The sequence below is a fragment of the Pelophylax lessonae genome (genome assembly GCF_965119305.1).
Source record: "Pelophylax lessonae genome assembly, chromosome: 2".
Classification (NCBI taxonomy): Eukaryota; Metazoa; Chordata; class Amphibia; order Anura; family Ranidae; genus Pelophylax; species Pelophylax lessonae.
In genome coordinates, this window is record NC_138769.1 from 201,896,821 (window position 1) to 201,922,161 (window position 25,341).

Genomic DNA, 25,341 nt, shown 5'->3' on the forward strand with positions numbered 1-25,341 from the left:
CAAAGTGATGTGGAATAGTATGTTTATCCTTGCCTTCCTGTATCAGTCTCCTGTGCTCTCCCATCCTCTTACACAGGGTGTGTATAGTCCGTCCTACATGTAGGGCTGTGACGTCCTTCTGGCCAGACTGCAGAGCTTTCCTGTGTCCCCGAGTTGTTCGGGTCTCCGCAATTTGGCAGCTGCTGGAACTTTTCTTCATTCCATCAGAGATATGAGATTGGGTACATTCCCCTGTGGGTCTGGGACTGTGAATCATCCAATACCTGACAAATCAGTCAGTTTTACACATGCAAGCATTAAAATGTACTAGTGGATATACATGGATTTATGTTTTTATTGAACTTCTTGAATAAATTTAAGCATTTTTTTTACTTTGGTTTCTGGCTTATCTACTGTCCCTATGGGCTGAACACTGTCAGTATTTCACACAAGTACTCAATTTTATGAAGTTATTTTGTCTATATCTCAAAAGATCTGAGTATGTGAGCAGCCATACCTGTGGGATTATAACACACCCATTTGAACTATCACCTTTGCACCCAGCCAGCAGATTTTTTGTTCTGTTTTCTAGCAACCCATCCATTCACCTGTTAGGTGAAAGCAGTGGCGTAACTAAAGGGGTTGCAGGGGTTGCAATTGCAACCGGGCCCCATGCTCCAGGGGGCCTGTGCGGCTCCCCTGTACACCTGAATAGGAGGGGCGGCAGGGGCAGCATGTAGAGAAATCACTGTCCTTCTTTTTTCTCCTGTAGCTGCAGGAGGAAAATGGAGGAGATTGGTTCCTCTGTATGCTGCCCCCGCCACTCCTCTTATCCAGGTTACTTGTGTTCTGCTGTCTCTGGGCCCCTGTGTGCTCCCCTGGTCCCCCCTCCTACTGTGCAGCCCCCTCCTCCCCACTGTGCTACCTTCCCTCTCCTGCTGGATGCTGCAGGGAATGTGCCACAATAGAGAACCAGGAAAGGGTCAGTAAATATGTAATTTACCAGCTCTTTCCTTTTCTGAATCTGAGTCATAGTAAAATTGTAAAAAAATAAAATAAAATGATAAAAAAATAATACAATTAAAATACTAAAAAATAAAAACTACTGACACTAGTGGGAGAACTTCCAGGATCGCAAAGGTCACACTTGCAACCGGGCCCTGGCATTCCACCACAGTGGGGAGGCCCCAAGATGGCAGGAAGGGAGCCCACTGCAGAACTTGTGAAATGGTCCCGCTGCGGAACCGTAATAAAGGGCGCTGCAATGAGAGTAAAGCGCCCCAGTATCAGTGGGAAGAGTCCCAGGCTTGAAGGGAAGGGCCCTGACCAGGGGTCCGGGGGGGCCTTCATGGTTACTTGCACTGGGGCCCTGAAGGTTCTAGTTCTAGCTCTGGGTGAAAGGATCTTCTTATTGTAGTTTGACAAGTTGATAATCTCATCTGTTGACTTCCTTGCTTAAATGATGCAGCCAACATTTGATTATTATGAACGTTTTTAAATTTACAAGCCATAATATTTTTTTACATTTAAAGTTTGTAGACCCATCCTGTCAGTCTATCAATATCAATCTCCACAATTTACCCCATAAAATTATACAAACACATTCATGCATTCACTCATTCATTCACGCGTTCCCCTTTGTTGAATGACTCTGCTGAGTAAAAGATATTGGAGTTGATTTACTAAAGGCAAATAGACTGTGCACTTTGCAAGGAGCAGTTGCACTCTGCAAGTACAGTTGGTCCAGAGCTTAGTAAATAAGCAGAAGCTCTGCTGACTTCCATCATCCAATCATGTGCAAGCAAAAATGCTTTTTTTTTTTTTTATTATTTTCCTTGCACGTGATTGGGTATTCTTTGCAAAGTGAAGTCTTACCTCATTTACTAATCTCTGGAGCAACTGCACTTTGCAAAGAGCACAGCCTTTTTGCCTTTAGTAAATCTACCCTGTAGTCTATAATATTATGTGCTAATGGTTCATCACAGACATCCAATTCCTAAAACTTATTCAGTTATGATTGTTTTTCACCAAAATTCTTGTATCACTTCTACCATAGAATTGTAAACGTTAGTACACTGTACTTTTTTTTTTTTATTAACCTAACATTCTTTACTTTTTCTTTGCATTTTTTATATATTTTACAGTACGTAATCAGTCATACTCAACTGGAAACCAGAACACTGCAGTTATCTGTGTGGCATAATGATCGGTTTGGGCGTAACAGCTTTTTAGGAGAAGCAAATATTCCTCTTGACTCATGGAACTTTGAAAATCAAGAAGATGAGACCTTTACACTGCAAGCCAAGGTGCATCTCATTTTTACATAAATTGACTGACAGAAATTATTTAGAGGCAAAATTATAAATCAGTAAAGGCGACATTCGCCAAATATTCACTGTAAGTGAATCTTTCTGGTGCATGTGTTTTTAATTACCTGAAATAACCACCTGTGAATGTTTAGTGAATGTCACATTCACTGCTTCATAAATATGTTCCACCGTCTCTGTTCTTTTACATCATCACCATTTCTACCTGCACAAAGGCAAAGATGGCAGAGAAAATGGAAGGGTAGAGTTTCCAATGCAGGTTCAGTTTTTTTTTTTTTTCAAAACAGTGAGGTTTATTGAAACTTTTGGTACAATACAAAGATAAACCATGCATTGAAACTTCGACCATATTCATAATACACAGGGGTACAAGAATACAAATATTCACAGTAATTAACACTTAGAGACAGAACAGACACAGTAAAAAAAAAAAAAAAATAAAAAAAAAATAAGGCAGTAGTCAGTTACTTTCATGCGGCCCAACACTCAAGCAAACAATATTGGTTTAACAAGGACGGTCAGCATAAAGTAGCTACCCACATCACTACTGAGCCGTATCAGGGCATTGCACCCATTTGTCCCAAATCTTGTTGAACTTCTGAGGGCACCCCCTGTGTTTATATAGAAGTTTATGAAATGGGATGACACTATTAATTTCCTTAATCCACAACCCTAAAGTGGGAGGAGTGGGTCTCATCCACCGTCTGGCTATCAATTTTCGTGCTATAAATAAGGTTTCCTGAAGAAATATGATAGTGGATTTGGGCATCTCTCCATCCGGATAGACCCCCAGGAGACACTCTTTAGGAGAGAGTTGTAGAGGAGACCCCATTTTGTCATGTAGAAATGTGACTACCTGTTGCCATAAAGTCTGTAATTGGGGACGGCTCCACAGTAGATGAAAGAAGGAAGCATCAGGGTCTCCGCACATAGGACAAGAGGGGGCCAAGTCTGGGCGATATTTGGACAGTCTAAGTGGGGTGAGATAAGCCTGGTGTAATATAAAGGTCTGGGTTAGGCGATCCGACAGTTTTGGCGACACTCTGCGGCACGTCTCCAGGGCATCCTCCCACTCCTCATCCTCCATGGCCCCCACACTACGCTCCCAGCGGGTCTTAAGTGCAAAAGCTAAAGTGGTCGAAGAAGGTGTGTGGAGCTCAGAGTAGAACATGGAAATGAGGTGACTGGGTTCTGTACTTTTAACAATCTCAAGGGTGGTAATCGATTCCATCTCAGGAGGGCCATCAGGGAATTGAGATCTATAGGCATGGGAGAGCTGCAAGTATCTGTAGTGCATGGGGCCCTGGAGCGCAAACTGGTCTCGCAGGGTCTCGTAAGACCGCAGACCAGTGGTCGTGGAGATATGGCTAAGGAGAAGAATACCCCTCCCACTCCATACAGACAGATCAGGGATGGAAAGAAACTCACGCAATGTGCTATTATGCCACAGAGGGGTAAGGGTGTGGAATGGAGGGCATCGAAGCCTGGACGCTACTACCTCCCAGATCCGACAATAGTGATATAGAAGTGATCTGGGGCACAGGGGCTCCAACGAGCCCCTGACGCCCCTAAGGATAACTAGAAGGGGGTCCCCGAGGGGATGAGCCCACCCAGGGCAGAGCAGGGTCAGGAAGCGCTCTCTATCCGTTTTATCTATATGAAAGAACTGGGACAACTGAGCTGCCAGATAGTACAGATTAAAATCCGGAAGGGCCAACCCCCCTAGATTTGTAGGATTCTTGAGCTTGCGCCAGGAGATCTTGTGCCGGTTAGCACCCCAAACAAAGGTCTTGAGGAGCGATTCCATCTGCTTAAACAGCTTGAGTGGCAGATAAATAGGAGAGTGCCATACAACATAGAGAATTTTGGGAAGGAGAACCATTTTAATTAAATTGACTCTACCCATCACTCCCAGTGGTAATTTAGACCATACTTGAATTTTAGCCTTAAGCAGAGGGAACAAGGGTTGAACATTATCCGGGACATAATCTGCTGAGCTAGTTGTCACTTGAATCCCTAAGTATTTAATGCGGGATACACATTGTAAGGCCGGGTTTGCGGGGGCGATCGCCTGCGGGCTCTCGTCGAGTGGAAGAATTTGTGATTTATCCCAGTTTATCTGAAAACCGGAGAATCGTCCGTACCGTTCAATTAAAGAAAGGGCTGTGAGCAGGGATTCTCGAGAGTCTTCCAAATACAGCAAAGTGTCATCAGCATACATACTGATTTTCTCCTCTAGTGGTCCCCTACGTAGGCCACGAATCCCGGGATGTGCTCTAATGGCCATCGCCAGGGGTTCCGCGGCCAGGGCATACAGCAGAGGGGAGAGGGGGCACCCTTGTCGAGTGCCACGGGATAAAGGGAAGGCGGTCGACTGCCAGCCGTTGGCCAGGACCCTAGCTACCGGGGCGCTATATAGGAGTTTGACCCACTTAATAAAATTAGGTCCAAAGCCATATCGGTCCAGGCAGGTCCATAGAAAAGGCCACTCTACCGAGTCGAATGCTTTAGCCGTGTCCAAGGAGACCACCACCCTGCCACCCATTCCGTCGTGTTGTGCCTGGAGATTCATGAATAACCGGCGAAGGTTAAATGAGGTGTTCCTCCCAGGCATGAACCCGGCCTGGTCCGAGTGTATGAGCGAAAGGATCACCTTGTTAAGACGAAGGGATAAAATTTTCGCAAGGATTTTAGTGTCAACTGGGAGCAAAGAGATGGGACGGTAAGACTCCGGGGCGTGTAAGTCCTTGCCCGGCTTGGGGATGAGTACAATTAACGCCTCCCGCATAGAAGGGGGCAGGACTGCATCCTTGAACAGGAATTGAAACAAAGCCAATAATTTAGGAGAAAGGAGTTCCGAATATTGGGAGAAGAACTCAATCGGGAGGCCGTCTAGGCCGGGGGCCTTAGATCTAGGGAACTTGGACACGGCTGTTGCAATCTCCTCCACAGAAATGGGTGCCTCGAGGGTCGCCAACTGGTCGGATGTCAAAGTGGGAAAGTCAATAGAGTCCAAAAAGTCATGCATGTCAGTACAGTCAGCAGGGGCCTTAGAGGTGTAAAGTGTACTAAAAAATGATCGGAAACACTGTGTCACCGCAGCAGGATCAGTGATCTCATTACCCAGGTCATCCTTTAAAGTAATAACTACCGGGGGCCTATCCTCACAATGGACTAAATATGCGAGTAGTTTCCCCGCCCGCTCTCCATGTGCAAACAGATTCTGCTTCTGAAAAAACATCTTAGATTTCGCCTTCTCATATTCAAGTTGGGAAAGGACTTTAGAGGTCAATTTATACTGGGATTCATGTGTCGGAGTCGGGTCCGCCATAAAGGCCTGTTCAACTTCAGTTAAATTTGTCGTTGCCCTTGAGATCTCCTCGGCAGCCCGAGCCTTAACAGCTTTGATTTTGGAAATCATAGTGGATCTGGCAAACAGTTTAAATGCCTCCCACACCGCAGCCGGGGAGGCAGTGCCCTCATTATCAGAAAAGAATTGTGTCCAGGTCCCCTCAATGTCGTTCCCATCAGACACCAAGGGGAGCCAGGCGGGATTCAGGCGCCAGGCCGGGGGAGGTCTATTACAGGGCAAGGGCAACAGTATCCAAAAAGGGCAGTGATCAGACAGAGTCCGTGGGGCGAAGCCCGCCGCCAGTAACCTGGGGAGCAGGGTTCGGGACAACAATATCATGTCAATGCGTGACATAGAATGGTGTGCAGCCGAGAAGCAGGAGTACGCACGCTGAGCGGGGTATTTGCTGCGCCAGGAGTCGGCCAAACCAAAGCTCTCCAACAATCGGGAGAACCTGGTCGGGGACGACCCCGGCGGCGCCTGAGAGGCGCCACCGGATCTATCCAGACCCGAGTCCATCACATTGTTAAAGTCGCCCAGCCAGATCACCGGGGCCCCCGGGCATTGTGCCATAAACGCCAATCCCTCCATTATTACCACAGTAGAGTAAGGGGGGGGGCACATAGAAAGCCATCAGCAACATCAACTCCCCATAGACTGACGTTTTGAGAAAGACATATCTGCCCATTGGGTCGACCTGAGATCCTAGGAGCTGGAAATGTACCGACTTGGCCACCAGAAGCGCCACACCCCTGGAGTGCGAGCTATATGCTGAGTGCTGCACCCAGCCAACCCAGGGTCGTTTGAGAGACTGCTGTACGCGGCCCTCCAAGTGTGTTTCCACCAGTACTATAATGTCAGCCCGGACACGGCGTAGGACATTAAAGACAGCCGTCCGTTTAATCTTATCGCGCATACCCCTGACATTCCACGTCAACAATTTCAATGCGGCCATGGCAGGGGTAATACGGAGTGTGGAGCGGAGGCTCCCAGGATCTCAGGCAATAAGGCCACAGAACTAAAAATTTCACGGTCATACACTGGCATTAATAAACGGCAGTAAAAGAGCAGGCAGTTATTACTTGAGGTCAATGTGCATAGAACATAAACAGTATAGAGATTGTACCAAATATAAACTGTAAACAATGGTAATACCCCAATCCCCCCACCCTGCCCTGCACCAACCCCAACTTGTGCGGGCATGTTCCCAAACAAGCACCTCAACCAGAACAGGCCCACATGCGACTGGAAAAGAGCAAAACCAGGGAGCCAGGGACCCCCAGGATAGTCAACAAAAATACAGCAAAATACAGCTAGGATAAGCAAGGGGACCCGGGGGCCCAGGTCCAACAAAAGTCGCAGGGGGCAACAGGGGAGTTGGGCGCAAACACACGCCTGAGCGGGTGTAGGGGGCGAAAACCAACAGGTGTATCGCTGGGTAGCAAAGCCTATGGGCAGGTGGAAATCCATAGGAAGAGAACAGAAAAGACAGTTCCATTCATGGAGCTAGGACGCTCCGCCGGTCAAACACAGGAGCAGTAGGCCAGGGAAATGAGGGGGGAGGGGGGGGGGATGCAAAGTCTTGAGTTCCGCAGGATCTACAAAACCCCCTCCACCCCTGCAGCAGTGAAAGGCATAGGCAATAAGGGAGAAAGTGTCATGAAGTCGCCAGGGCAAGGTGGTCAGGCTCTGGCTTCCAATCCTTCCAACCAGGAGATGGCGGTTTCCGGATCCTCAAAGAAGTGGGCTCGGTCCTCACCCTCCACTCTAAGACGGGCTGGGTACAACATGAAGTACTTGATATTCTTGATACGCAGCCTGCGTTTGACCTCCAGAAAGCCCTTGCGGCGTCTCTGGACCTCAGCAGAGAAGTCGGGGAAAATCGCTACTTTGTGATTTCCAAATGGAATGTTCCCCTTAACTCTGGCCAGGCGTAATATGGCATCCCTGTCCCGATAGTTCAGGAATTTAGCGATGAATGTGCGGGGGGGTGCACCCTGAGGGGGGGGACGCCCTGAGAGGCGATGTGCACGTTCCACAACAAAAGTGGGTGAGAAGGATTCTCTGCCATACGTCTGAATGAGCAATTGTTCCAAATAGGATGAGGGGTCTGCACCTTCAGAGCCCTCCGGGAGGCCAATGAACCGCAGGTTACAGCGGCGCAGCCTATTCTCCATGTCATCCTGTTTTTGGAGGATAAGGTTTACTTGATGCTGCAGCCTGTCTGAGGAGTTTTGTAATGGGGGGAGGGAGTCTTCCACCTCGCTAAGTCTGTGTTCAGCCTCACCAACTCTGTCCCTTAGCTTCTGCATATCCTGGCGCATCAATGATATATCTACCTTCACCTCCTCGATTTTAGTTGTCAGCATGGTCTGGCAAGTGGCAATCGCTTCCAATACCCTAGATGTAGCAGGGCTCTCAGGCGCCTCCACCACGAGCGGCGGGCCGGCGCCATCTTGGATCGGGGCCTCCTTCTCCAGTCTCCGGAATGCAGCTAGTTTTGCCGCAGCTTCGGAGCCTTTCTTCGGCGGAGACATGCGGAGGTCGGTGCCGCGGGTGTGTGGGAGGTGAAGAGAGGATTATTGTGCCCGGAGGGCTGCAGGATTAGCGGTAAAGGATATCGGTCCGGCGGAGCTCCTCTCACACGCGTCCTCTTACATGCTGCGCCAGGCCACGCCCTCCCATGCAGGTTCAGTTTTAGCATCGCCCCCCCCCCCTTCCCTGAACTAACCAGCTTGGCACACCAGGCATACAGGCTGGTATCTCCATAGCAAAGAGAGCTTAGAGCAGCCTTTTTCAACCAGGGTGCCCTGGCACCATGGGGTGCCTTGAGGTTTCTGCAGGGGTGCCTTGATAAAATGCCTAAAAATTGTCAAAAAATTTTAAAAAATAATCAAATGTTTGTATAACAAAGAAAAAAATGTTCAATATCCATCTAGAACAGTGATTCTCAACTGCAGTTACCGAATGGGCGACCCAGCCCCAGCCAAGCATTAGTTCGGATTCCAGTGTGCATCCCGCCGCCGAACCAGCAGGTTGCGAGCGCCTGTCGGCCCTGTGCTGCTGTCAGGCCACTTGGGGGAGCCCACAACTGCAGGAATGCCTGTCTGCCCCCATGGGAACAGGCACACACTGGACAGTCGAGTCTGAATCCCATCTGTGTGTGTGTTCACCGGACTCAGCCGCCGAACTTGGAAGCTGTCATTAGCCTGGCACTGCTGTACCAATAAATATTGCCTTATCGATAATTTGCATTTTTATTCTCCTGGATGATTCTGTAGGCGGGGACCCAGTGCACTGCATTGCCCAGGGCCCTTTAATGCTCTTAAGATGGCACTGGTCCTCAGGACCCACTAACAGGCCAGATTTTAAGTATTACCTTGGGGAGATGCAGACTAGAGTACTGCAATCAATGAGCAGCAAATGGTATCACCTGTGATTTATTTCAGTTATCTTGCAAACCTGGCCTGTTAGTGGGTCCTGAGGACTGGAGTTGAGAACCACTGATCTAGAACAAATGTACATTCTAGAAAGGAAATACGGTAAATTGTGCAAACTAATGGACACATTGACTTTGCTTCTTAGATGGACGTGACATCTGATGTACCCCTGCAGTATAAAGGAGAAATCACAGTTGGGTTACGCTACATTCCTCCTGAGAAAAACCTCACTCTTCCACTGGAACCAGTGACAGTAGGTAAGTCATTTTTACGAAGTAGCCATCAGTAGTTTATTGCTCAGACTACCTGGCTTTTGGAGCCACTTTATAGCTACTAAGTATCTTTCTCTTTTCACCTTTTATTTTAAAGAATGGGAAAACACAACTGGTAGAATGTTTTTTTGTAATTTTTTTTTCATTCTGTAGGAAAGAAAAGTTTTAGAAGGTCAAAGAAAATCCCCATGCCAACTGGAGGAATACTAGAGGTACTAATAAAGGAAGCCAAAAATCTAACTGCAGTGAAATCCGGGGGGACTTCAGACACATTTGTCAAAGGGTAAGGCAAAAAATGTTTTCTGTAATGTGTTTCATAATAATGTGAAATTGGCTTCAAACTGATTCTGCAGTTTTCCTATTACCTCAAGAACATGCATTCAACAGTTTTTTTTTAGTGCAGGGATCCTCAAACTACGGCCCTCTAGCCATTGCAAAACTACACATCTCATGAGGCATTGTACAACTCTGACATTCACAGACATGATTAGGCTTGATGGGAATTGTAGTTCCTGAGCAAATGGAGAGCCATAGTTTGAAGACCCCTGTTTAGAGCATAAACAGTTTCCATCACGGTTTAACAGGGCTGTTGCAGTGAGAGTTTTGATATAAAATATTAAAATATTTCTCTGATTTTGTTTTTGGAATATTGCAGCTATGAGTTTTAAATATAAAGGAGCCTCAAACTTTTTTCTAAATTTTTCCTTTTTTTTTTTTCTTTTTTGATGACTTATAGTCTGCATCATTTTTATGCCTCACACACCTTTTGTATTGTATTGAATGTGTCATAAATATTATAAAAACCCCAGTGTAACTGCAGAGTTATGCTATAATGTACTGTTTAAATTGTATCAAAACCCAAGAACAAATGCGTAATATATTGCATTTTACCAGTCTTTAGATGTAGTAGTTGTATTGCTTTATTTAGGCTTTTTTCCATTAACCACTTGCCGACTGCTCACAGTAATCCTACTGCGGCAGTGCGGCTCCCCTGGGTCCAGCGACGTAGACCTACGTCGCTGGACTCCTAGTGGTCTCGGCGGCGCGCCGTCGGAGGCTCGCTCCCGCTGTGTTTAGACACAGCGGGAGTCGGGCCTGGAGGAGGAGAGGCCGTCTTTCTTCCCCGATCGTCGGGGAAAGTGTGAGAAGACCCACCTGCTTATGTAAACAAAGCAGGCGGATCTTCTCAGTGACAGACAGGGAGAGATCACAGGATTCAGCATAGCTGAACCTGGGATCTCTGTCTGTGTCACAGAACCCCCCCACCCCACACACACACACACACACACACACACACACACGTCAGTAAGCATGAGGCATACATTTAACCCATTGATCACCCATAGTATTAACCCCTTCCCTGCAGTGTCATTATTACAGTAACAGTGCATATTTTTAGCACTGATTACTGTAGTAATGTCATTGGTCCCCTGCAATGTCGCAGTCCCGCAAAAAATCACAGATCGCCGCCATTACTAGTAAAAAAAAAAAACTATAAAAATGACATAAATCTTTCCCGTAGTTAGTAAACGTGATAACTTTTGCACTTATTGCGATTTTGTTTACCAAAAATATGTAGCAGAAAACAAATTGGCCTAAAATGTTAAGAAAATTTTATTTTTACATTTTTTTGGGGGAATGTCATATAGCAGAATGGGAAAAATATATATATTTTGTTTTCAAAATTGTCGCTCTTTTTTTGTTTATAGCGCAAAAATTAAAAATCGCATAGGTAATCAAATACCACCAAAAGAAAGCTCTATTTATGGGAAAAAAAAGGACATAACTTTTGTTTGGATACAGTATCGCACGACCGCGCAATTGTCCGTTAAAGTAACGCAGTGCCGAATCGCAAAATAGGGCCTGGTCATTAAGCAGCAAAATGTTCCGGTCTTAAAGTGGTTAATTTTCACTTAGTGATCCTAGCAGGAAGGCTGAGTTCACATATGTGCGAATTGGAGGCGTGTTTCCCCGCATCCAGTTCGCATGACATGTGAGTGTGACCGGCTCTCAATTGGGACCGGTTCACACATGTCAGGGTTGGCAGCGGTCTGCATTCCAGAAGGATCCTGTACGTGTTTGGGTCAGTTCAGGTGCGAATTCAGGCACAAATTCGGACCTGATATTCACCTGAACAGGTGAACAGGAACGCACCAGACCCCGTGCTCGGAACCGCGGCCGCACATATGTGAACCCGGCCTAACAGTTTCTGTGCTAGGATGACTGCACTTACTCAGTGTACTGTATCTATGAAGGATCAGTGCTATCACTGTATGACTACAGAACCCTTCCTACTCTACCATCTATATAACCTAGCAGAGAGGTGTTCTGTAGTTCACAGAAGTGAATCGGACAGGTTTGATAACTGCTTGAGATAACACTGTGGAGTGCACTTGAGCTTGTAAGCTCAGTGTATTTCCTTTTTGAACAGCTATAACAAAATGCTTTCAATTCTATATATAAGAGACCAAAAGAGAGCAAATACGTTTATGGTTAAAGCGAATCTTCACTGGCACTCTAATCACCACAAACCAAAAATACAATTTAATTCATTTTTATTATTTAAAGCAAACTCCCCCATCCATTCATGCCTCCATGCTTTATTTTGTTGGGGAATCTCTTTAAAAATCACCCCCTAGCATTTCTGGCCTTGGCCATCTTGAGTAAGGGCAAATGTTCATGTAGCATTTACTTTCTGCCCTTAGCTCAAGTATGCATACAGGAGAGTGTGCTTAGCTGAGATATCTCCTCTTTCCCTCCTGAATGTTCCTGGGATGTATGACATAATTTGCCTAGGCAGGAAACCAGGAAGTAACTAAAGAAATGTAAAAAAAAAAAAAAAAAAGTTTAAAACAAGTAAATATAATATACTTTCCTATCTATTTAGCAGCATGAGGATTAAAAATAATTGATGTTGATTAGGAGAGTGAAATTCCACTTTAAGGCTCACATAGAATTTAGGATGAGCTTTGTCATTTTATATATGGAAATGCCAGGGTGCCTGAGCTATTTGTATGTGGTTCAGGGCAATTCTTATAGTCTATAGTGGGAAATATTCCTGTACCTGAGCATTGTAAGTGTATGTAAAACCACAAACTAACTTTAATAATGGATTGTCCTTACCTCTGGCAATATCAATAGCACAGTATCTATTAATTTTGATCTAAAAATCAGCTAAATGTTAGCTCTTGTTCCTAACATATCATTCTGAGTTTTGAACTTCCTCTTGTAGGGTGGCAACACCTACTCATAGTTACATAGTTAGTCAGTTTGAAAAAAGACACAAGTCCATCTGGCTCAACCAATAAAGAACAAAAACAGTAAAGAAAACCCAACCATACAATCCCATATACACAATCCTATACCGGCAGTTGGTCCAGAGGAAAGGGGAGAATTACTAAAATGGGTGCACCCGGAATCTAGTGCAGCTCAGTATAGTAACTAATCAGCTTCTAGGTTTTATTGTCAAAGCGTAATTGAAAAAGCTGCATTTTTCTGCATCAGATTCTGTTTGCACCAGTTTTAGTAAATCTGGTGCATCTATCTGATCATGCTGCCATTGACGCACAACGTGCTTGGACATGTTTTGTACTAAGCAGTGATATCACTGGTGGTGATGCACCACTGCTCCTTCTAAACCATCTACAGCCTTGGCTGTGTATTGTGCAGAGTGACTGGAAGTGGTTACGTGCCTACTGTGCAAAAGTCCCCCCTAACAGGTATTTTGTGTATACTATATGCATATATTATATGGGATTTGTTTTAGCATGTATTCTCTTTATTATGACCAAGAAAACAAATTTGCAAATTCCTTCTTATTTTTGGTACAAGTTTGGATCAGTTCTATAAAGTTATAGGGAAAAATTTTAAATGCCCCTCAGGCCTAAGGCTCCCAGCCCTCCCCTGATAGAGGTGAATTGAGGGTCCGATCAGGTCCACCTGAAAAACTGACAGGAGGACCTGATCAGACCACCCATGTGAAAGGACCCCAAGTGTACAGCATCATGGGCCTACCTCCTATGGGATGTCACCACTGAAACTGCGCATGCAGTACAATGATACAGAGCATCATTGCAAACCATCCAGCACTGGGGAACAGGTGGTGAAGACTCTGTGTCAGGTGACCAGACAAAAGACAAGTATTGGTGGAGAGCTCCAGAGGGCCGGAGACTGGGCGCAGGGGTCTGGAATTGGACTTTAGGAAATACAATGAATGTGTATATTAAATCAAGAAAAAAAGTTTAAAAAATAAGAAAAATATGTATTCTCTGCAAAATGACTATAGCTGACAATTAAAGGGTAACTCCATTTCCGTAGAAAAAAGCATAGCAAATAAAACAAAAAAATAATAAAAATATAACATATATCCAGGAAGGAGCTTTAACAGTAGAGTTCAATTTTTAGAGGACCTCAAATGTACCCCTCCCGATGCTTTGAGAGGGCCACACAATAGCAGTGTGTTTTATTGATCTGCATTGCGTCAAGCTAGGTAGCTCATTTTATTTGAATGGGCAGTATCAATTATATTAGCCCCCAGCATTGGTCTCAGTGGCCACATTCAAACCCCCAGAATTGGCTTTCAGGTTTAGTGTCAATGGGCGCAATAATACCATCCTGCATTGGTGTCAGTGGCTGCAATAATGAACCCCAGCATTTGTGTCAGAAAGCACAAAAACTCATATGGCATGTTAGCAGATATTTAAATTCTATGGGGTTCATTGTGGGTAGTATTTTTCTATACTAACATTTTTTTTTTATCTCTAGATACCTATTACCTGATAACAACAAATCCACAAAACACAAAACTGCAATCATTAAAAAGTCAGTAAATCCTCAATGGAACCACACTTTCTCCTTCACAAGTCTAGAGCCCAATGACTTACAGAACGTCTGCCTGGAGCTGACTGTTTGGGATAAGGAATCATTGACAAGCAATGTGTTTCTGGGTGGAGTCAGCTTGAGTTGTGGCAGTGGTGAGTATACAGTCATACATCTATTTTTTTGTTGAGTTTCAAGTAAATAATATGATGGAACTTGTTTGTAATTGAGTAGATCAGTGTCCGTTCCTTTAGCAGAGATTTCAGAATAATTAGTAGACCTGAACTTGAAAAGTGGAGATTTGCCTATGTTTTAGGGAAAGTTTAGAATTGGTAATTGTGTTTAAACATTACCATACCTCTACCTCTTGGAGAAAAAATAGTGCACCTCCTGGTATGTGAGTGCGTCTAGGCACTGCTGTGTCTACAGCCTCATAGCTGTACATCTGCTGTGCAAGAGATAGAATCCTAAAGGAAAACTGTGCTTTGCCCATGCATATACTTACCTTTCCTTTGTTCCCTCACTGCTCCATTTGCTCACTCAGCATTTCTGGGTGTGCAGGGAACATGTAACTCATTCTTCTTGATACGTGGCCAATGGCATCACTGGTGTTAGACAACAGGCTGATAAGCATGCACAATGCAATTTCATGGGGTGGAGAGAGAATTCTTACAAATTGGAGCCGAAACAGGCCTTCTTCCACACATTCCTGGGAGTTAAGTGAAGCAGTGGGGTTGCATATTTGGGTAGAGGTATGTGCAGGTAGTGGGGTCAACATTACAGTATACCTGTTCCCTAGTCCTGCATGAGAAAGGTTGCAATATCCATCCTGTGCATAGGAAGCATAACGGAGTTTCAATTGTTGCCAAAGAGCCCTCTTGTAGTTGGCGCCTGGGCTACACCACTTCACTGATTGGTTAGTTGGGAACCCAGAGCAACAGGACTGGGAGAGGTTTTTAAGTAACAGACAAGAAAATACATAGTGGTTGATTTTCTAAAGGCATATACACTGTTCACTTTGCAATAGGTAGTTGCACTTTTCAAGGGAATTTTCCCCAGAGCTCAGTGTTCCATCATCCCATTATGTGCAAGGAAACATTTTGCTCTTTATTTTCCTTGGACATGATTTTGTATTCTTTGCTATGTGAAATCTCACAACATTCACTTAACTCTAAATGAAATTTCCTTGTAATTTGCAACCTTCAATTGCAAAGTAAAGAAACTATTTATCTTTAGCAAATTATCTCCAATGTTTTTAGTTTTTTTCTATAATCTAATTTTTAACATTGTTAAATATCTTTAAGACTTTTGAGTACTAGAATCTTTATCATTAGTAGTCTACCTTAGGCAAGCCATAGATGGAGCAAATTTATTTCCTGCAGCCATGGATTGCAAGAAAGAAATTTGCTTGATTCCCTTGTGGGGGGTGAGGAAAGCTGTCCCCACCAGGAGAACACAATAATTATTGCTTGTGGCTATAACAGCCGCTAGCAATAATCACATGTAAAATCCGGCAGGTTAGTTGATTGATCAAACGTGGATACATTCAGCCTGCCCATATAGGGTTCAAACCACAGCCGGTTCTTGATGAACCGGCCAAGATTCGAACCGTCTATGGCAAGCTTTAGACTTTGTTTACAGATTTTGAAGGCAGAACTCAGTATATGGGTATTTAATTTTTTAATGAGGCTTTTCATCTTTAAACGTAATTTGCAGTGTCAGAAAACAAAAGCTTCAGTTGGACTTCTGAGTGGAGTTCCTGGCTTGTAATCTACAAAAGGGCACCACGCCGTGCAGACATCTTCAGTCTCCATTGTAATCTCCTTTAAAGTTAATTTCATGGATGCTTAATTTGATAGAGGTTCAGCTGAAGACTTTGTAATCATTCGTCTGTGAAGATATATACCATTGTAATTATTGTAATTAGCTCATGAGATGCCTCCGCTAACAAAAACAAATGGTCTCATTGTTTTGCATTTCAGTCCATTTTTTTTAATATCCAGTGCTGCAGTTTTGCAAAATGGTTTTTGATATTCATTATGCTATCTTATTAAATGAACTAATCAACAATCTCATTTTAATTACAGCTACAGTATTAATTCAGGAGAATTGTTTTGCCTAAAGAGAATGTATTATTGGAATTAAGAGCATTTTGTCTTTGTCTTTATTCACAAGGTTTCTCTTGATCATGCCTTCAAGTGATGAACAATGCATGGAGATAAGGAACGCTAGGCGGCATTAGCTGCCTACATCTGGGCAACAAAAAAAAATTAAAAATAAAAAAAATTACAATGCATGTGGCATTTCCTAAATCTCTCCGCATAGTCTAATCATTGAAGGATGACTGGGACTGGTTAACAGTGTTTAAAATTAAATTAATCAAATTATTGGGGTGCTGCTTCATAAGGTGTACTCAATTCCTTTTGATTGGTAAAAGTATGGATGCACCACATTAATTTATGTAAGCTTTTGGCAAAGGTAAAAAATAGAGCTGCTTAAACCTGAACTCCAGGCGAATAGCTAAATACACAGATGATATACTTACAGTGGGGAAATTAATTATTTCATCCCCTGTAGATTTTGTAAGTTTGCCCACTTACAAAGAAATGAAGGGACTATAATTTTTATCATAGGTGTATTTTAAACGACAGAGAAAGAATATTAACCAAAAATCCAGAAAAAACATGATACAAATGTTACAAAGTGAGTAAAATAGGTATTCGATCTCCTACCAACCAACAATAATTCTGGTTCCCACAGACTGGCTACAGTATGTCCTCATGTGGTACACAGATTAGTCCTTTCAATTTAGGAAGGTGCTCCTTAAGACAACTTGTTATGTGTTTAAAAGACACCTGTCCACAGATTCTTTCTTCCATTCAAACCATACCATCATGGGTAGCTGTCAAAGGAAGTCAGGGAGAAAATTGTAGACCTGCAAAAGGCTGACATGGGCTACAAGACCATCGGCAAGAAGCTTGGTGAGAAGGAGACAACTGCTGGAGTGATTATTTGCAAATGGAAGAAATACAAAATAGCCAGCAATTGCCCTCGGTCTGGAGCTCCATGCAAGATTTCACCTCATGGGGTAAGGATGATTATGAGGAAAGTGAGGGATCAGCTCAGAACTACATGGGAGGAGCTTGTGAATGATCTCAAGGCATTAAGGACCACAGTTTCCAAACAAACCATTGGTAACAATACGCTGCCATAGATTAAAATCCCGCAGCACCCGCAAGGTCCCCCTCCTCATGTACAGGCCCATCTGAAGTTTTAAAAAATATATACTACAAAGAAATGTGTGTATATCCCTCGCGCCTATGGATGTTCCAACATGTGGGTAGAAATAGTAAAAGAAAATAAATATATATATGTAAAGTGCAGCTGCTACAGGAAATGGGATATGGTGAAAGTAAGGCCACAATGAATTGAGGTCAGCTATAATGCTTGCTTGCAATAAACCAGGGCTAGACAATAGCTTGTCAGTACCAAAGGTTGGAATAAGGGTAGGCTTCAGATAAAGTGCTGAATGCTAATGTAAGATTCTGGTACCTCTGGTACCCTTAATTTCCATTTTCTTTCAATATGCGTCCCACCTTTCTAATTAGGTGGTACGCATACACCTATAAGACGGATGACGTCATCGCCGAGCGCTGCTCTGAGCGGCTATTTCAACCGCCGGCGTTCTCTCTCACGTTGTTCGTTCAATGTGCCTGTGCCTGTGCTTATGTGCCTGTGTGTCTACATGCTTACAAGCTTGTCTCGCTGCCGGAACCTCCAGCTATTTACTTTTACCTGGAACAGACCGGAACCTCGCTACTGATCCCTGTATCTCGCTACCGGATCACTCCCTCACTACTGGACCCCTCTACTACTAACCTTACTAGTGATAAGTACCCCACAGGGGAATCCTCCATAAACTAACTTACACTACCTACCTCTGCACATTAAGGACTGTTACTATCAATGCATACTAATTCTATCATCTGCACTGTTACATAGATTGCTAGCTCTTGAGTCTACTACCATCTATCCTTGCACTGGGTTAGCCTATCCTGTATTTGTCATCTGCTGTCCTTACCACCTGTTACCATACTCGATTACTAACCTATCTGCACTCTACCTAAATACCATCTAATACTCTCCTGAACATTTCTATCAAGTGCTTACCATCTCTGTCACTGTTCACACCTGTCCCTTCAGCACATCACCTTCATACTATCATATACATCCTATCACTCCAGGAACATCTTATTGAGTGTGTGTATATCTGTATGCTGAAGCTGACGGGCCCACAGTGATGAGTCTGGAGAGTTGGATCTGGTTATTCAACACATCTCTACATGACTACTGAGTGGAGATTCTGCAGCTGCAAATCCAGCCTACTACAAAAACGCAGGAGCGTTACAGCTAATAACTTAATCAAGTAATATAGGTAAAACACAATAGCAAAAAATTAAAATAATTGAGGTAAATATCACAATAATAGTATAGGAATATAATAAACGACAGATAAGCAGTAATAATAATGGTGAGGAAGATGCTATATATGAGTGATTAAAGCAATCAAATAGAATTAGCAATATCAAAGCAAATAAATATATTCAATACATTTAATTAATAAGTGCCTCAGGTGCAAAATGTGCAGGTAGAAAAAGTCCATATATAAAAGTTCATGAGTGACTCAGGTGAAAATGCAGGTATATCTTGAGTGCCAATAAAAAGGAAAAGTGCAGGTACTCTGTGTTGAATCCTCCAATGATCCAATACTGGTACTTGTGTTGTCACCGTGGGGGATAATAGGAGAACACACTCACCAGATGATGTGAGTCTTATATACCATACGGTATTAAGACCTATAACCGCTTTATGGCCACCAGGGCCAGAGAAAACACTGCTGGGCTCTGTAGTACCGCAATACTCAGGATCTCATCTCCTGGATAGCCTCGATCCTCAGGGTCCGGTCAGGGTATGCAGGGTAAAAAAAGGGCTCCAGATAGTGTAGTACCATTAAAAAATACTTTAATAGAGTAGGTAGGTGTACAATACATAAAAAAACAAGAAAAAACGCCAGCCGAAATGGTGCCCGTGAGTGGAGAACGGTGAATACTGGCTTGCGTTTCACTCAGGCACCCGTGACGTATGCAGCGTGCGTTCCACCTTACGCGCGTTTCGTCAATGCGTATGACGTCTACAGAGGTCTGAAGTTTGCCAATGAACATCAAACTGATTCAGAGAAGGATTGGGAGAAAGATGAGACCAAAATTAAGCCCTTTGGCATTAACTCACCTCCCTGCGTTTTGAGGAAGAAAAGTGCTGACTATGACCCTAAGAACACAATCCCTACAGTCAAACACTGAGGTGGAAACATTATGCTTTGGGGCTGTTTCCCTGCTAAAGGTACAGACCGACTTTGCCGCATTGAGGGTCCAATGGAGGGGGCCATGTACTGTAAAATCTTGGATGAGAACATTCTTCCCTCAGCTAGAACACTGAAGATGGGTCGTGGATGGGTCTTTCAGCATGGCAATGACCCAAAACATACCACCAAGGCCACAAAGGAAGGGCTCAAGAAGAAGGTCATGGAGTGGCCTAGCCAGTCTCCAGACACTAATCCTACAGAATATGTATGAAGGGAGCAGAAACTTTGAGTTGCCAAGTGACAGCCAAGAAACCCCCAAGGATTTAGAAAAGATCTGAAAAGAAGAGTGAACCGAAATCCCTCCTGAGATGTGTCCAAACCCGGTAACCAACTACAAGAAACGTCTTACCTCTGTGCTTGCCAACAAGGGTTTCTCCACCATATACTAAAGTGGGGTACACACTAGTAGAAAATCTGCCGAAAATTCCCATCCGAGGTAAAATCGTACGATTTTCGGCTAGTGTGTACACAACTTTCAGCAACCGATGCCGACATTTTCAACGAAAAAAAACGGAGGGACAAAGACCCAAATTGTTATCGTCCGTCCCCAGACAACCAATTTTTGTTTAATGTGTATGCAGTACGTCCATGAAAAATCGGATACGAAATACCGCGCATGATCTGAAGTTGCTGACAACCCGGAAGTCTGGGATCAAATGTCCCAGAAAAAAAAAAAAAATCGGACGAGAAATTTTGTGAACATTTATACACTGTTAAATAAAAATGGTAATGAACGCTGAGCAAGAGAGAGAAAAATCGGAGGATATTTTGTCCGATTTCCGTCAATTGTGTACAGGCCTTTAGTCATGTTTGCTTGGGAATCAAATACTTGTTTTACACACTAAACTGCAACTCAGATTATAACATTTGCATCATGTGTTTTTTATGGATCTTTGGTTGATATTCTGTATCATTTAAAATACTCCTATGATAGAAAATGATAGACCTTTCATTTCTTTGTAAGTGGGCAAACTTACAAAATCTGCAGGGGGTGAAATAATTATTTTTCCCGCTGTATATGGAAATAGTTTTTCCTGCAAAAGTAGTTGCATCTCTGTCCTTCCAGGTCTAAGATTTACTTATCCCTGTCAAATAGCCCACAGTAGTTAAGTAACAACTTACAGGTCTTGTCTCTCCCCAGCCTATGATTGGACAATGAAAGGATAAGCAACTCATCTCTATGTCACTTTGTTTTCTCCTCCTATCAAAAGGCTCACAGTCTGAGCATTTCTATACAGTGGATTGCAGCAGGCTGATACGGGGTCAAATCCACATACTTAGACTGTTTGCATTTTAAATACACAAAATAATTTGAATCCATTTTATTTCAATTATTTTAAAGTTGAACTCCAGGCAGGTATAGAAGACATAAATGAATGCAGCCATGTATTCAGTAACACATTCTAAATCACATTTATTAAAGCAAGCAGTGTAAGTACCTGAATTTGACTATCAGCCTCTTGCAATCCACTGTACAGCAGAGCTCAGACTGGGGGAATGAGAAGCAGCACAAGGAGCCAATCAGTGCAAGGAGTATGCTGATAGGAGGAGAGAGTGGGGGAAATGAGCCTTTGGGGGGGCAGGGGGCCTGTACATTTTACTGAAATGCCATAGAGAGAGCGGCCTCCTGTCGTGCCATACAGAGCTTTTATTTGTTGTTTAAATCTCAGTACTGCATGGACAGGAGTAAAATCCTTTGCAACATAAAAGAGCTCTCATATGTCAATTACATTTGTGTAATCAGCAGTTTGCCTGGAGCTTAGGTTTAGGTCTCTAACTTTGTTTGCTGATTTTAATGCTATGAATATATAATATTTCCTTTATAAATAAGCATTACATTTATAACACAGACTTCTCCGAGTGTTAAGGGTTTTCTAAAGAGAACGCTGCAGAGACTGCCTCCTTTCAGACAGCTGTCTCTCATTGAAACCTTTAATAGATCTGTTCATAGGGAGGGGGATTGGGGAAGTGAGTCACTGCAACAACATATTAACTTTGTGTTACAATGAGGTGAAACTGTGCTTCTAATGTCGAATTATGTGCAAGCAAAAATCCTGCTTCTTGATTGTACATTACAGGACTCAGGTAAAGTCGTAGACAACTGGGTTATATGCTGCTACCTTCAGCTGAATGGTAACAACATATAACCTATTTGTCTATCACTATTCCTGTGCCCTGTACTGTACTCCAAGAAACATATTTTACAAAAAATTTTTGTTTTCCTTGCATATGATTGGATATGTTTTGCAAAGTGAACTTTCACCACATATACTAGAGTAGGTGAAAATTAACTTTGCACAGTGAGTATTCTCTACCTCTGTAGTAAATCAGCATTGTGTAAGGCCGGTCATAGATGGAACAAATGTTTTTCCTGCAAGCACGGGTGCTGACTATGGAATCTCTCCGGCTGAACCATTCACCACCCCATTCCCCCATGATTATTGCTAGCAGCTATAACAGCTGCTAGTAATAATCGCATGTAAAATCCGGCAGGCTGGTTGTACCTAAGTTGTTGATTGATCAACTCAGGTACATTCAGGCTGCCCATACATTGTTCAAATCTCGGGTGGTTCCTGCTGAACCGGCCAAGATTTGAACCGTCTATGGCCACCTTAAGCTGTACACAGCTTGGTAACATGAACTTTGGAAAATCGGTGTTGTATTAACATAGCTCTGGAGCATTAAAAAGGTTTTTAACACAGACAGACCATCAGAACACAGTTTGTATGCAAATGAAGAGTGCTTGAAAAAAAGCTTCTAATAGACATTAAGTGGTCTTGCAGTATGTTGTTCCTTCTACTGCTTAACAGTCTGTACTTGTTGGTCATATATGTACTATGTGTTTATAGCCTTGTTTTCCCAGCTTAATTCAAGTACTTGTCTTCTATTATATTTCACTGAATGAGGAAGCTGGAAAAGCAGATTCTGTATTTGAAAGGCAGATTCTAATAAATAAAAAGAAAAACTGCATATACACAATCCTATACCCACAGCTGATCTGGAGGAAGGCAAAAAAAAAAAAAAAAAAGAAAAACAATAAAGCGTGGTCCAGTTTGCTCCAGGGAGTGGGAAAAAATTTCTTCCTGATCCCCTAGGAGGAAACCAGATATTGCCTGGATCAACAATCTTTGGTGTTATTACCTATAAGAACTTGTTTACATAGGGCTTATTATACCATGCACCAGTTCAGAGCTGTTTTCTGTGCATCCCTGTGCAGGCAGTCACATTGCTGTCAATTGGGACACAACTGATGTGTCCTAATATAACATCCATGTGGGTGCGTGTCCCTAAATGCCAGCAGGGTGAGTTCTGGAACCCGCAACCACACAGATGTCATATTGGTACACATCAACCGCGTTAAAGTTTTATATGAACAAAAATTATATGAACAAAACTTTAAAATGTAATATATGCCATTGTCTTTGGTTTCCTTCCTCCAGGTATAAGTAATGGGAATGAAGTTGACTGGATGGACTCCCAAGGTGAAGAACAGTATCTGTGGCAGAAAATGATGGACAATCCTGGAACATCAGTTGAAGGAACCCTAATGCTAAGGTCCACTAAGACAAGAAATAAAAAGGCAACTCAGAAGTCCTAAACATGTCAAGACTTACTGATTCAAATTATAGACTGTTTCACCTGGATTCCATTGCTTGGCATTTCAATGTTGCTTCTCATTGACTGACTGCACTTCGGCCATAGCTTTAGTACTGTAATTAAAGGGTTGCTACTGCACATTTGTATATGGGACTGATAATGTTTGACTTACTGTCATACCAATGACATTTGTGCAAACTAGGATTTACAAAACATCAAATTTCTTATTTGATAACACTTTGCAAAGAAAACTTACAAAGCCCGTGATCTTAGGTAATTCTGTATTAGTATTTATTAACGCCTGTTAAAAAAAAGTCTGATTTTTTTTAGAAAATATGTGTGTAGATAAATAGTACAAAAAACAGGGCCACATTATTTTGATTATGATACATATCTTTACCTTGCACATAAATAGACATCACAAGGCCTTATTACATCCCTACCCCAAATGTTCAACCATGCAACTGTCACTTTATTCGGAAAGCAGTGCCACTATGTGCCATTTATCTTTACTTATCTTTGTTCTAAAGCAGGCAAAGCACAATTGAAGGTCCATTTTATTCAGTAAATATTTTATACAGGGTCCATATATATTGAAATACATAGATTTTCAATTTAGTACATACTGTAATCCATTATGTGGGTACTGCCTTACACTATAGGAGGGGAATGTGGCACTGCCTTTTGGTGCACTTCTTTTTTTCATGTTTCACTTGTCTTAAGGACCCTTGTCTGCTATGGCTGTAGTTAAATCCCGTCTAGAATATGTGTTACAACACAACAGTTATCCAAGGTTCCTACACACAAATTAAACTAAAGACAGCCAGAGTAATTTTATCATGTTGTCATCAGAGTTGTAATTATAACCATAGCAACACACAAGGTTGCTATGGAACTAGGAGATACGGGCTCCGTTGGGCCCCCCTTTTGCATGTTTAATAGTCCTTGAACATGTCCCTGTACTGCAGCCCCATCTAGCCCGAATCATGGTCCTGTTGCTGAGTGTGACAAATCTGCTCCTTACTGGAAGGAGAAACAGTTGGTTATAGGGTGTGGCAAGGATGCGCCCTATAAGAACTCTGAAAAAAATGGTCGATAACTAGACATGGTTTTACATAGCTAGCTTTTAATTCTATTTTCTTAATCCATATAAATGTATTTCATTCTACCATTATGTTATAAGATGTAATTCATTTCAACAAGGCACAAGCCTCAATATTAGTAATGTGTATATATGCTGTACATGGCATGGCATGCAGCCTTAAAGTGGGAGAGTACATGATTGTACTAAATGCATTGTTAGAGTTTTCTAAGTGAGTTTTTATACTTACTGAATGAGTTAATACAAAAGCACAATGTCGATTTTGAGTTTACAAAATCCCATTCTGTTGATTTTTTTATTTTCCCAGTTTATGGCTGCATCTGAAAACTAGTAAATGTCTATGTTACAATGTAAAATATCCTTTTATGTTGAAGCTAATATTCTTGGTTTTGCATAAAAAAATAGTAGAAATTCTCTATGACCATGTTACAAAGTATAAAAGCATTGTCTAGATTTAGCGAGGCGTTTCAGGAAGACAAATATATTATATATATTTTACAATGAAGATGTGCCTGATAATTTTACTGTACAGTATATTTATTGTATATAATACTGTATGTGGAAAAAGATTGTGAAGTAACTGTAAAGGGACACTAAATCAAAAATCAAATTGTCTTAGAAAACTATATTAACAGAATCTATCAATAACATTTACAGATATGCATCAAAAGCTGGTCATACACATATAGATTTCTCTCATTCACCCCATGGGCTCCTCTTCCTATTATTGTGTTTAGGCAGCCACTGCCCCCTGTGGTTGTCTGATTATCTAAACAGTGCATTGGATTGGCAGTTTTCCACCTGGATCCTTCAATTTTTCAAAGTTTGTTGAGCTGGGTGGTGCTGACTGGGCCACCCATGGCCCGAATTTCGTCCAGTTTTTGCTGAATCAGCCAAAATTTAAGCCATGTATTGTCATACATTTTGAGATATTACACATTGTTAAACCATTTATAGTGGGGTGCATACTACATCCGTTGCCAGAAGTTTTGAGAATGACACAAATATTAATTTTCACAAAGTGTGCTCCTT

The 25,341-nt window shown here is 42.6% G+C and overlaps 1 protein-coding gene across 1 annotated transcript in view; it reads left to right on the forward strand.

Annotated features, from left to right (window-relative positions):
* The window catches only part of SYTL5 (synaptotagmin like 5), a 370,633-nt gene extending 346,341 nt beyond the window's left edge, over window positions 1-24,292 (forward strand). The window contains exons 19-20 of the mRNA XM_082245444.1: window positions 14,135-14,343; window positions 23,051-24,292. Of these exons, the coding sequence (XP_082101570.1) occupies window positions 14,135-14,343; window positions 23,051-23,208 (367 nt within the window). The 3' untranslated portion in view covers window positions 23,209-24,292. The remainder of the gene's footprint in view (window positions 1-14,134; window positions 14,344-23,050) is intronic.
* The last annotated feature ends 1,049 nt before the right edge of the window (window positions 24,293-25,341 follow it).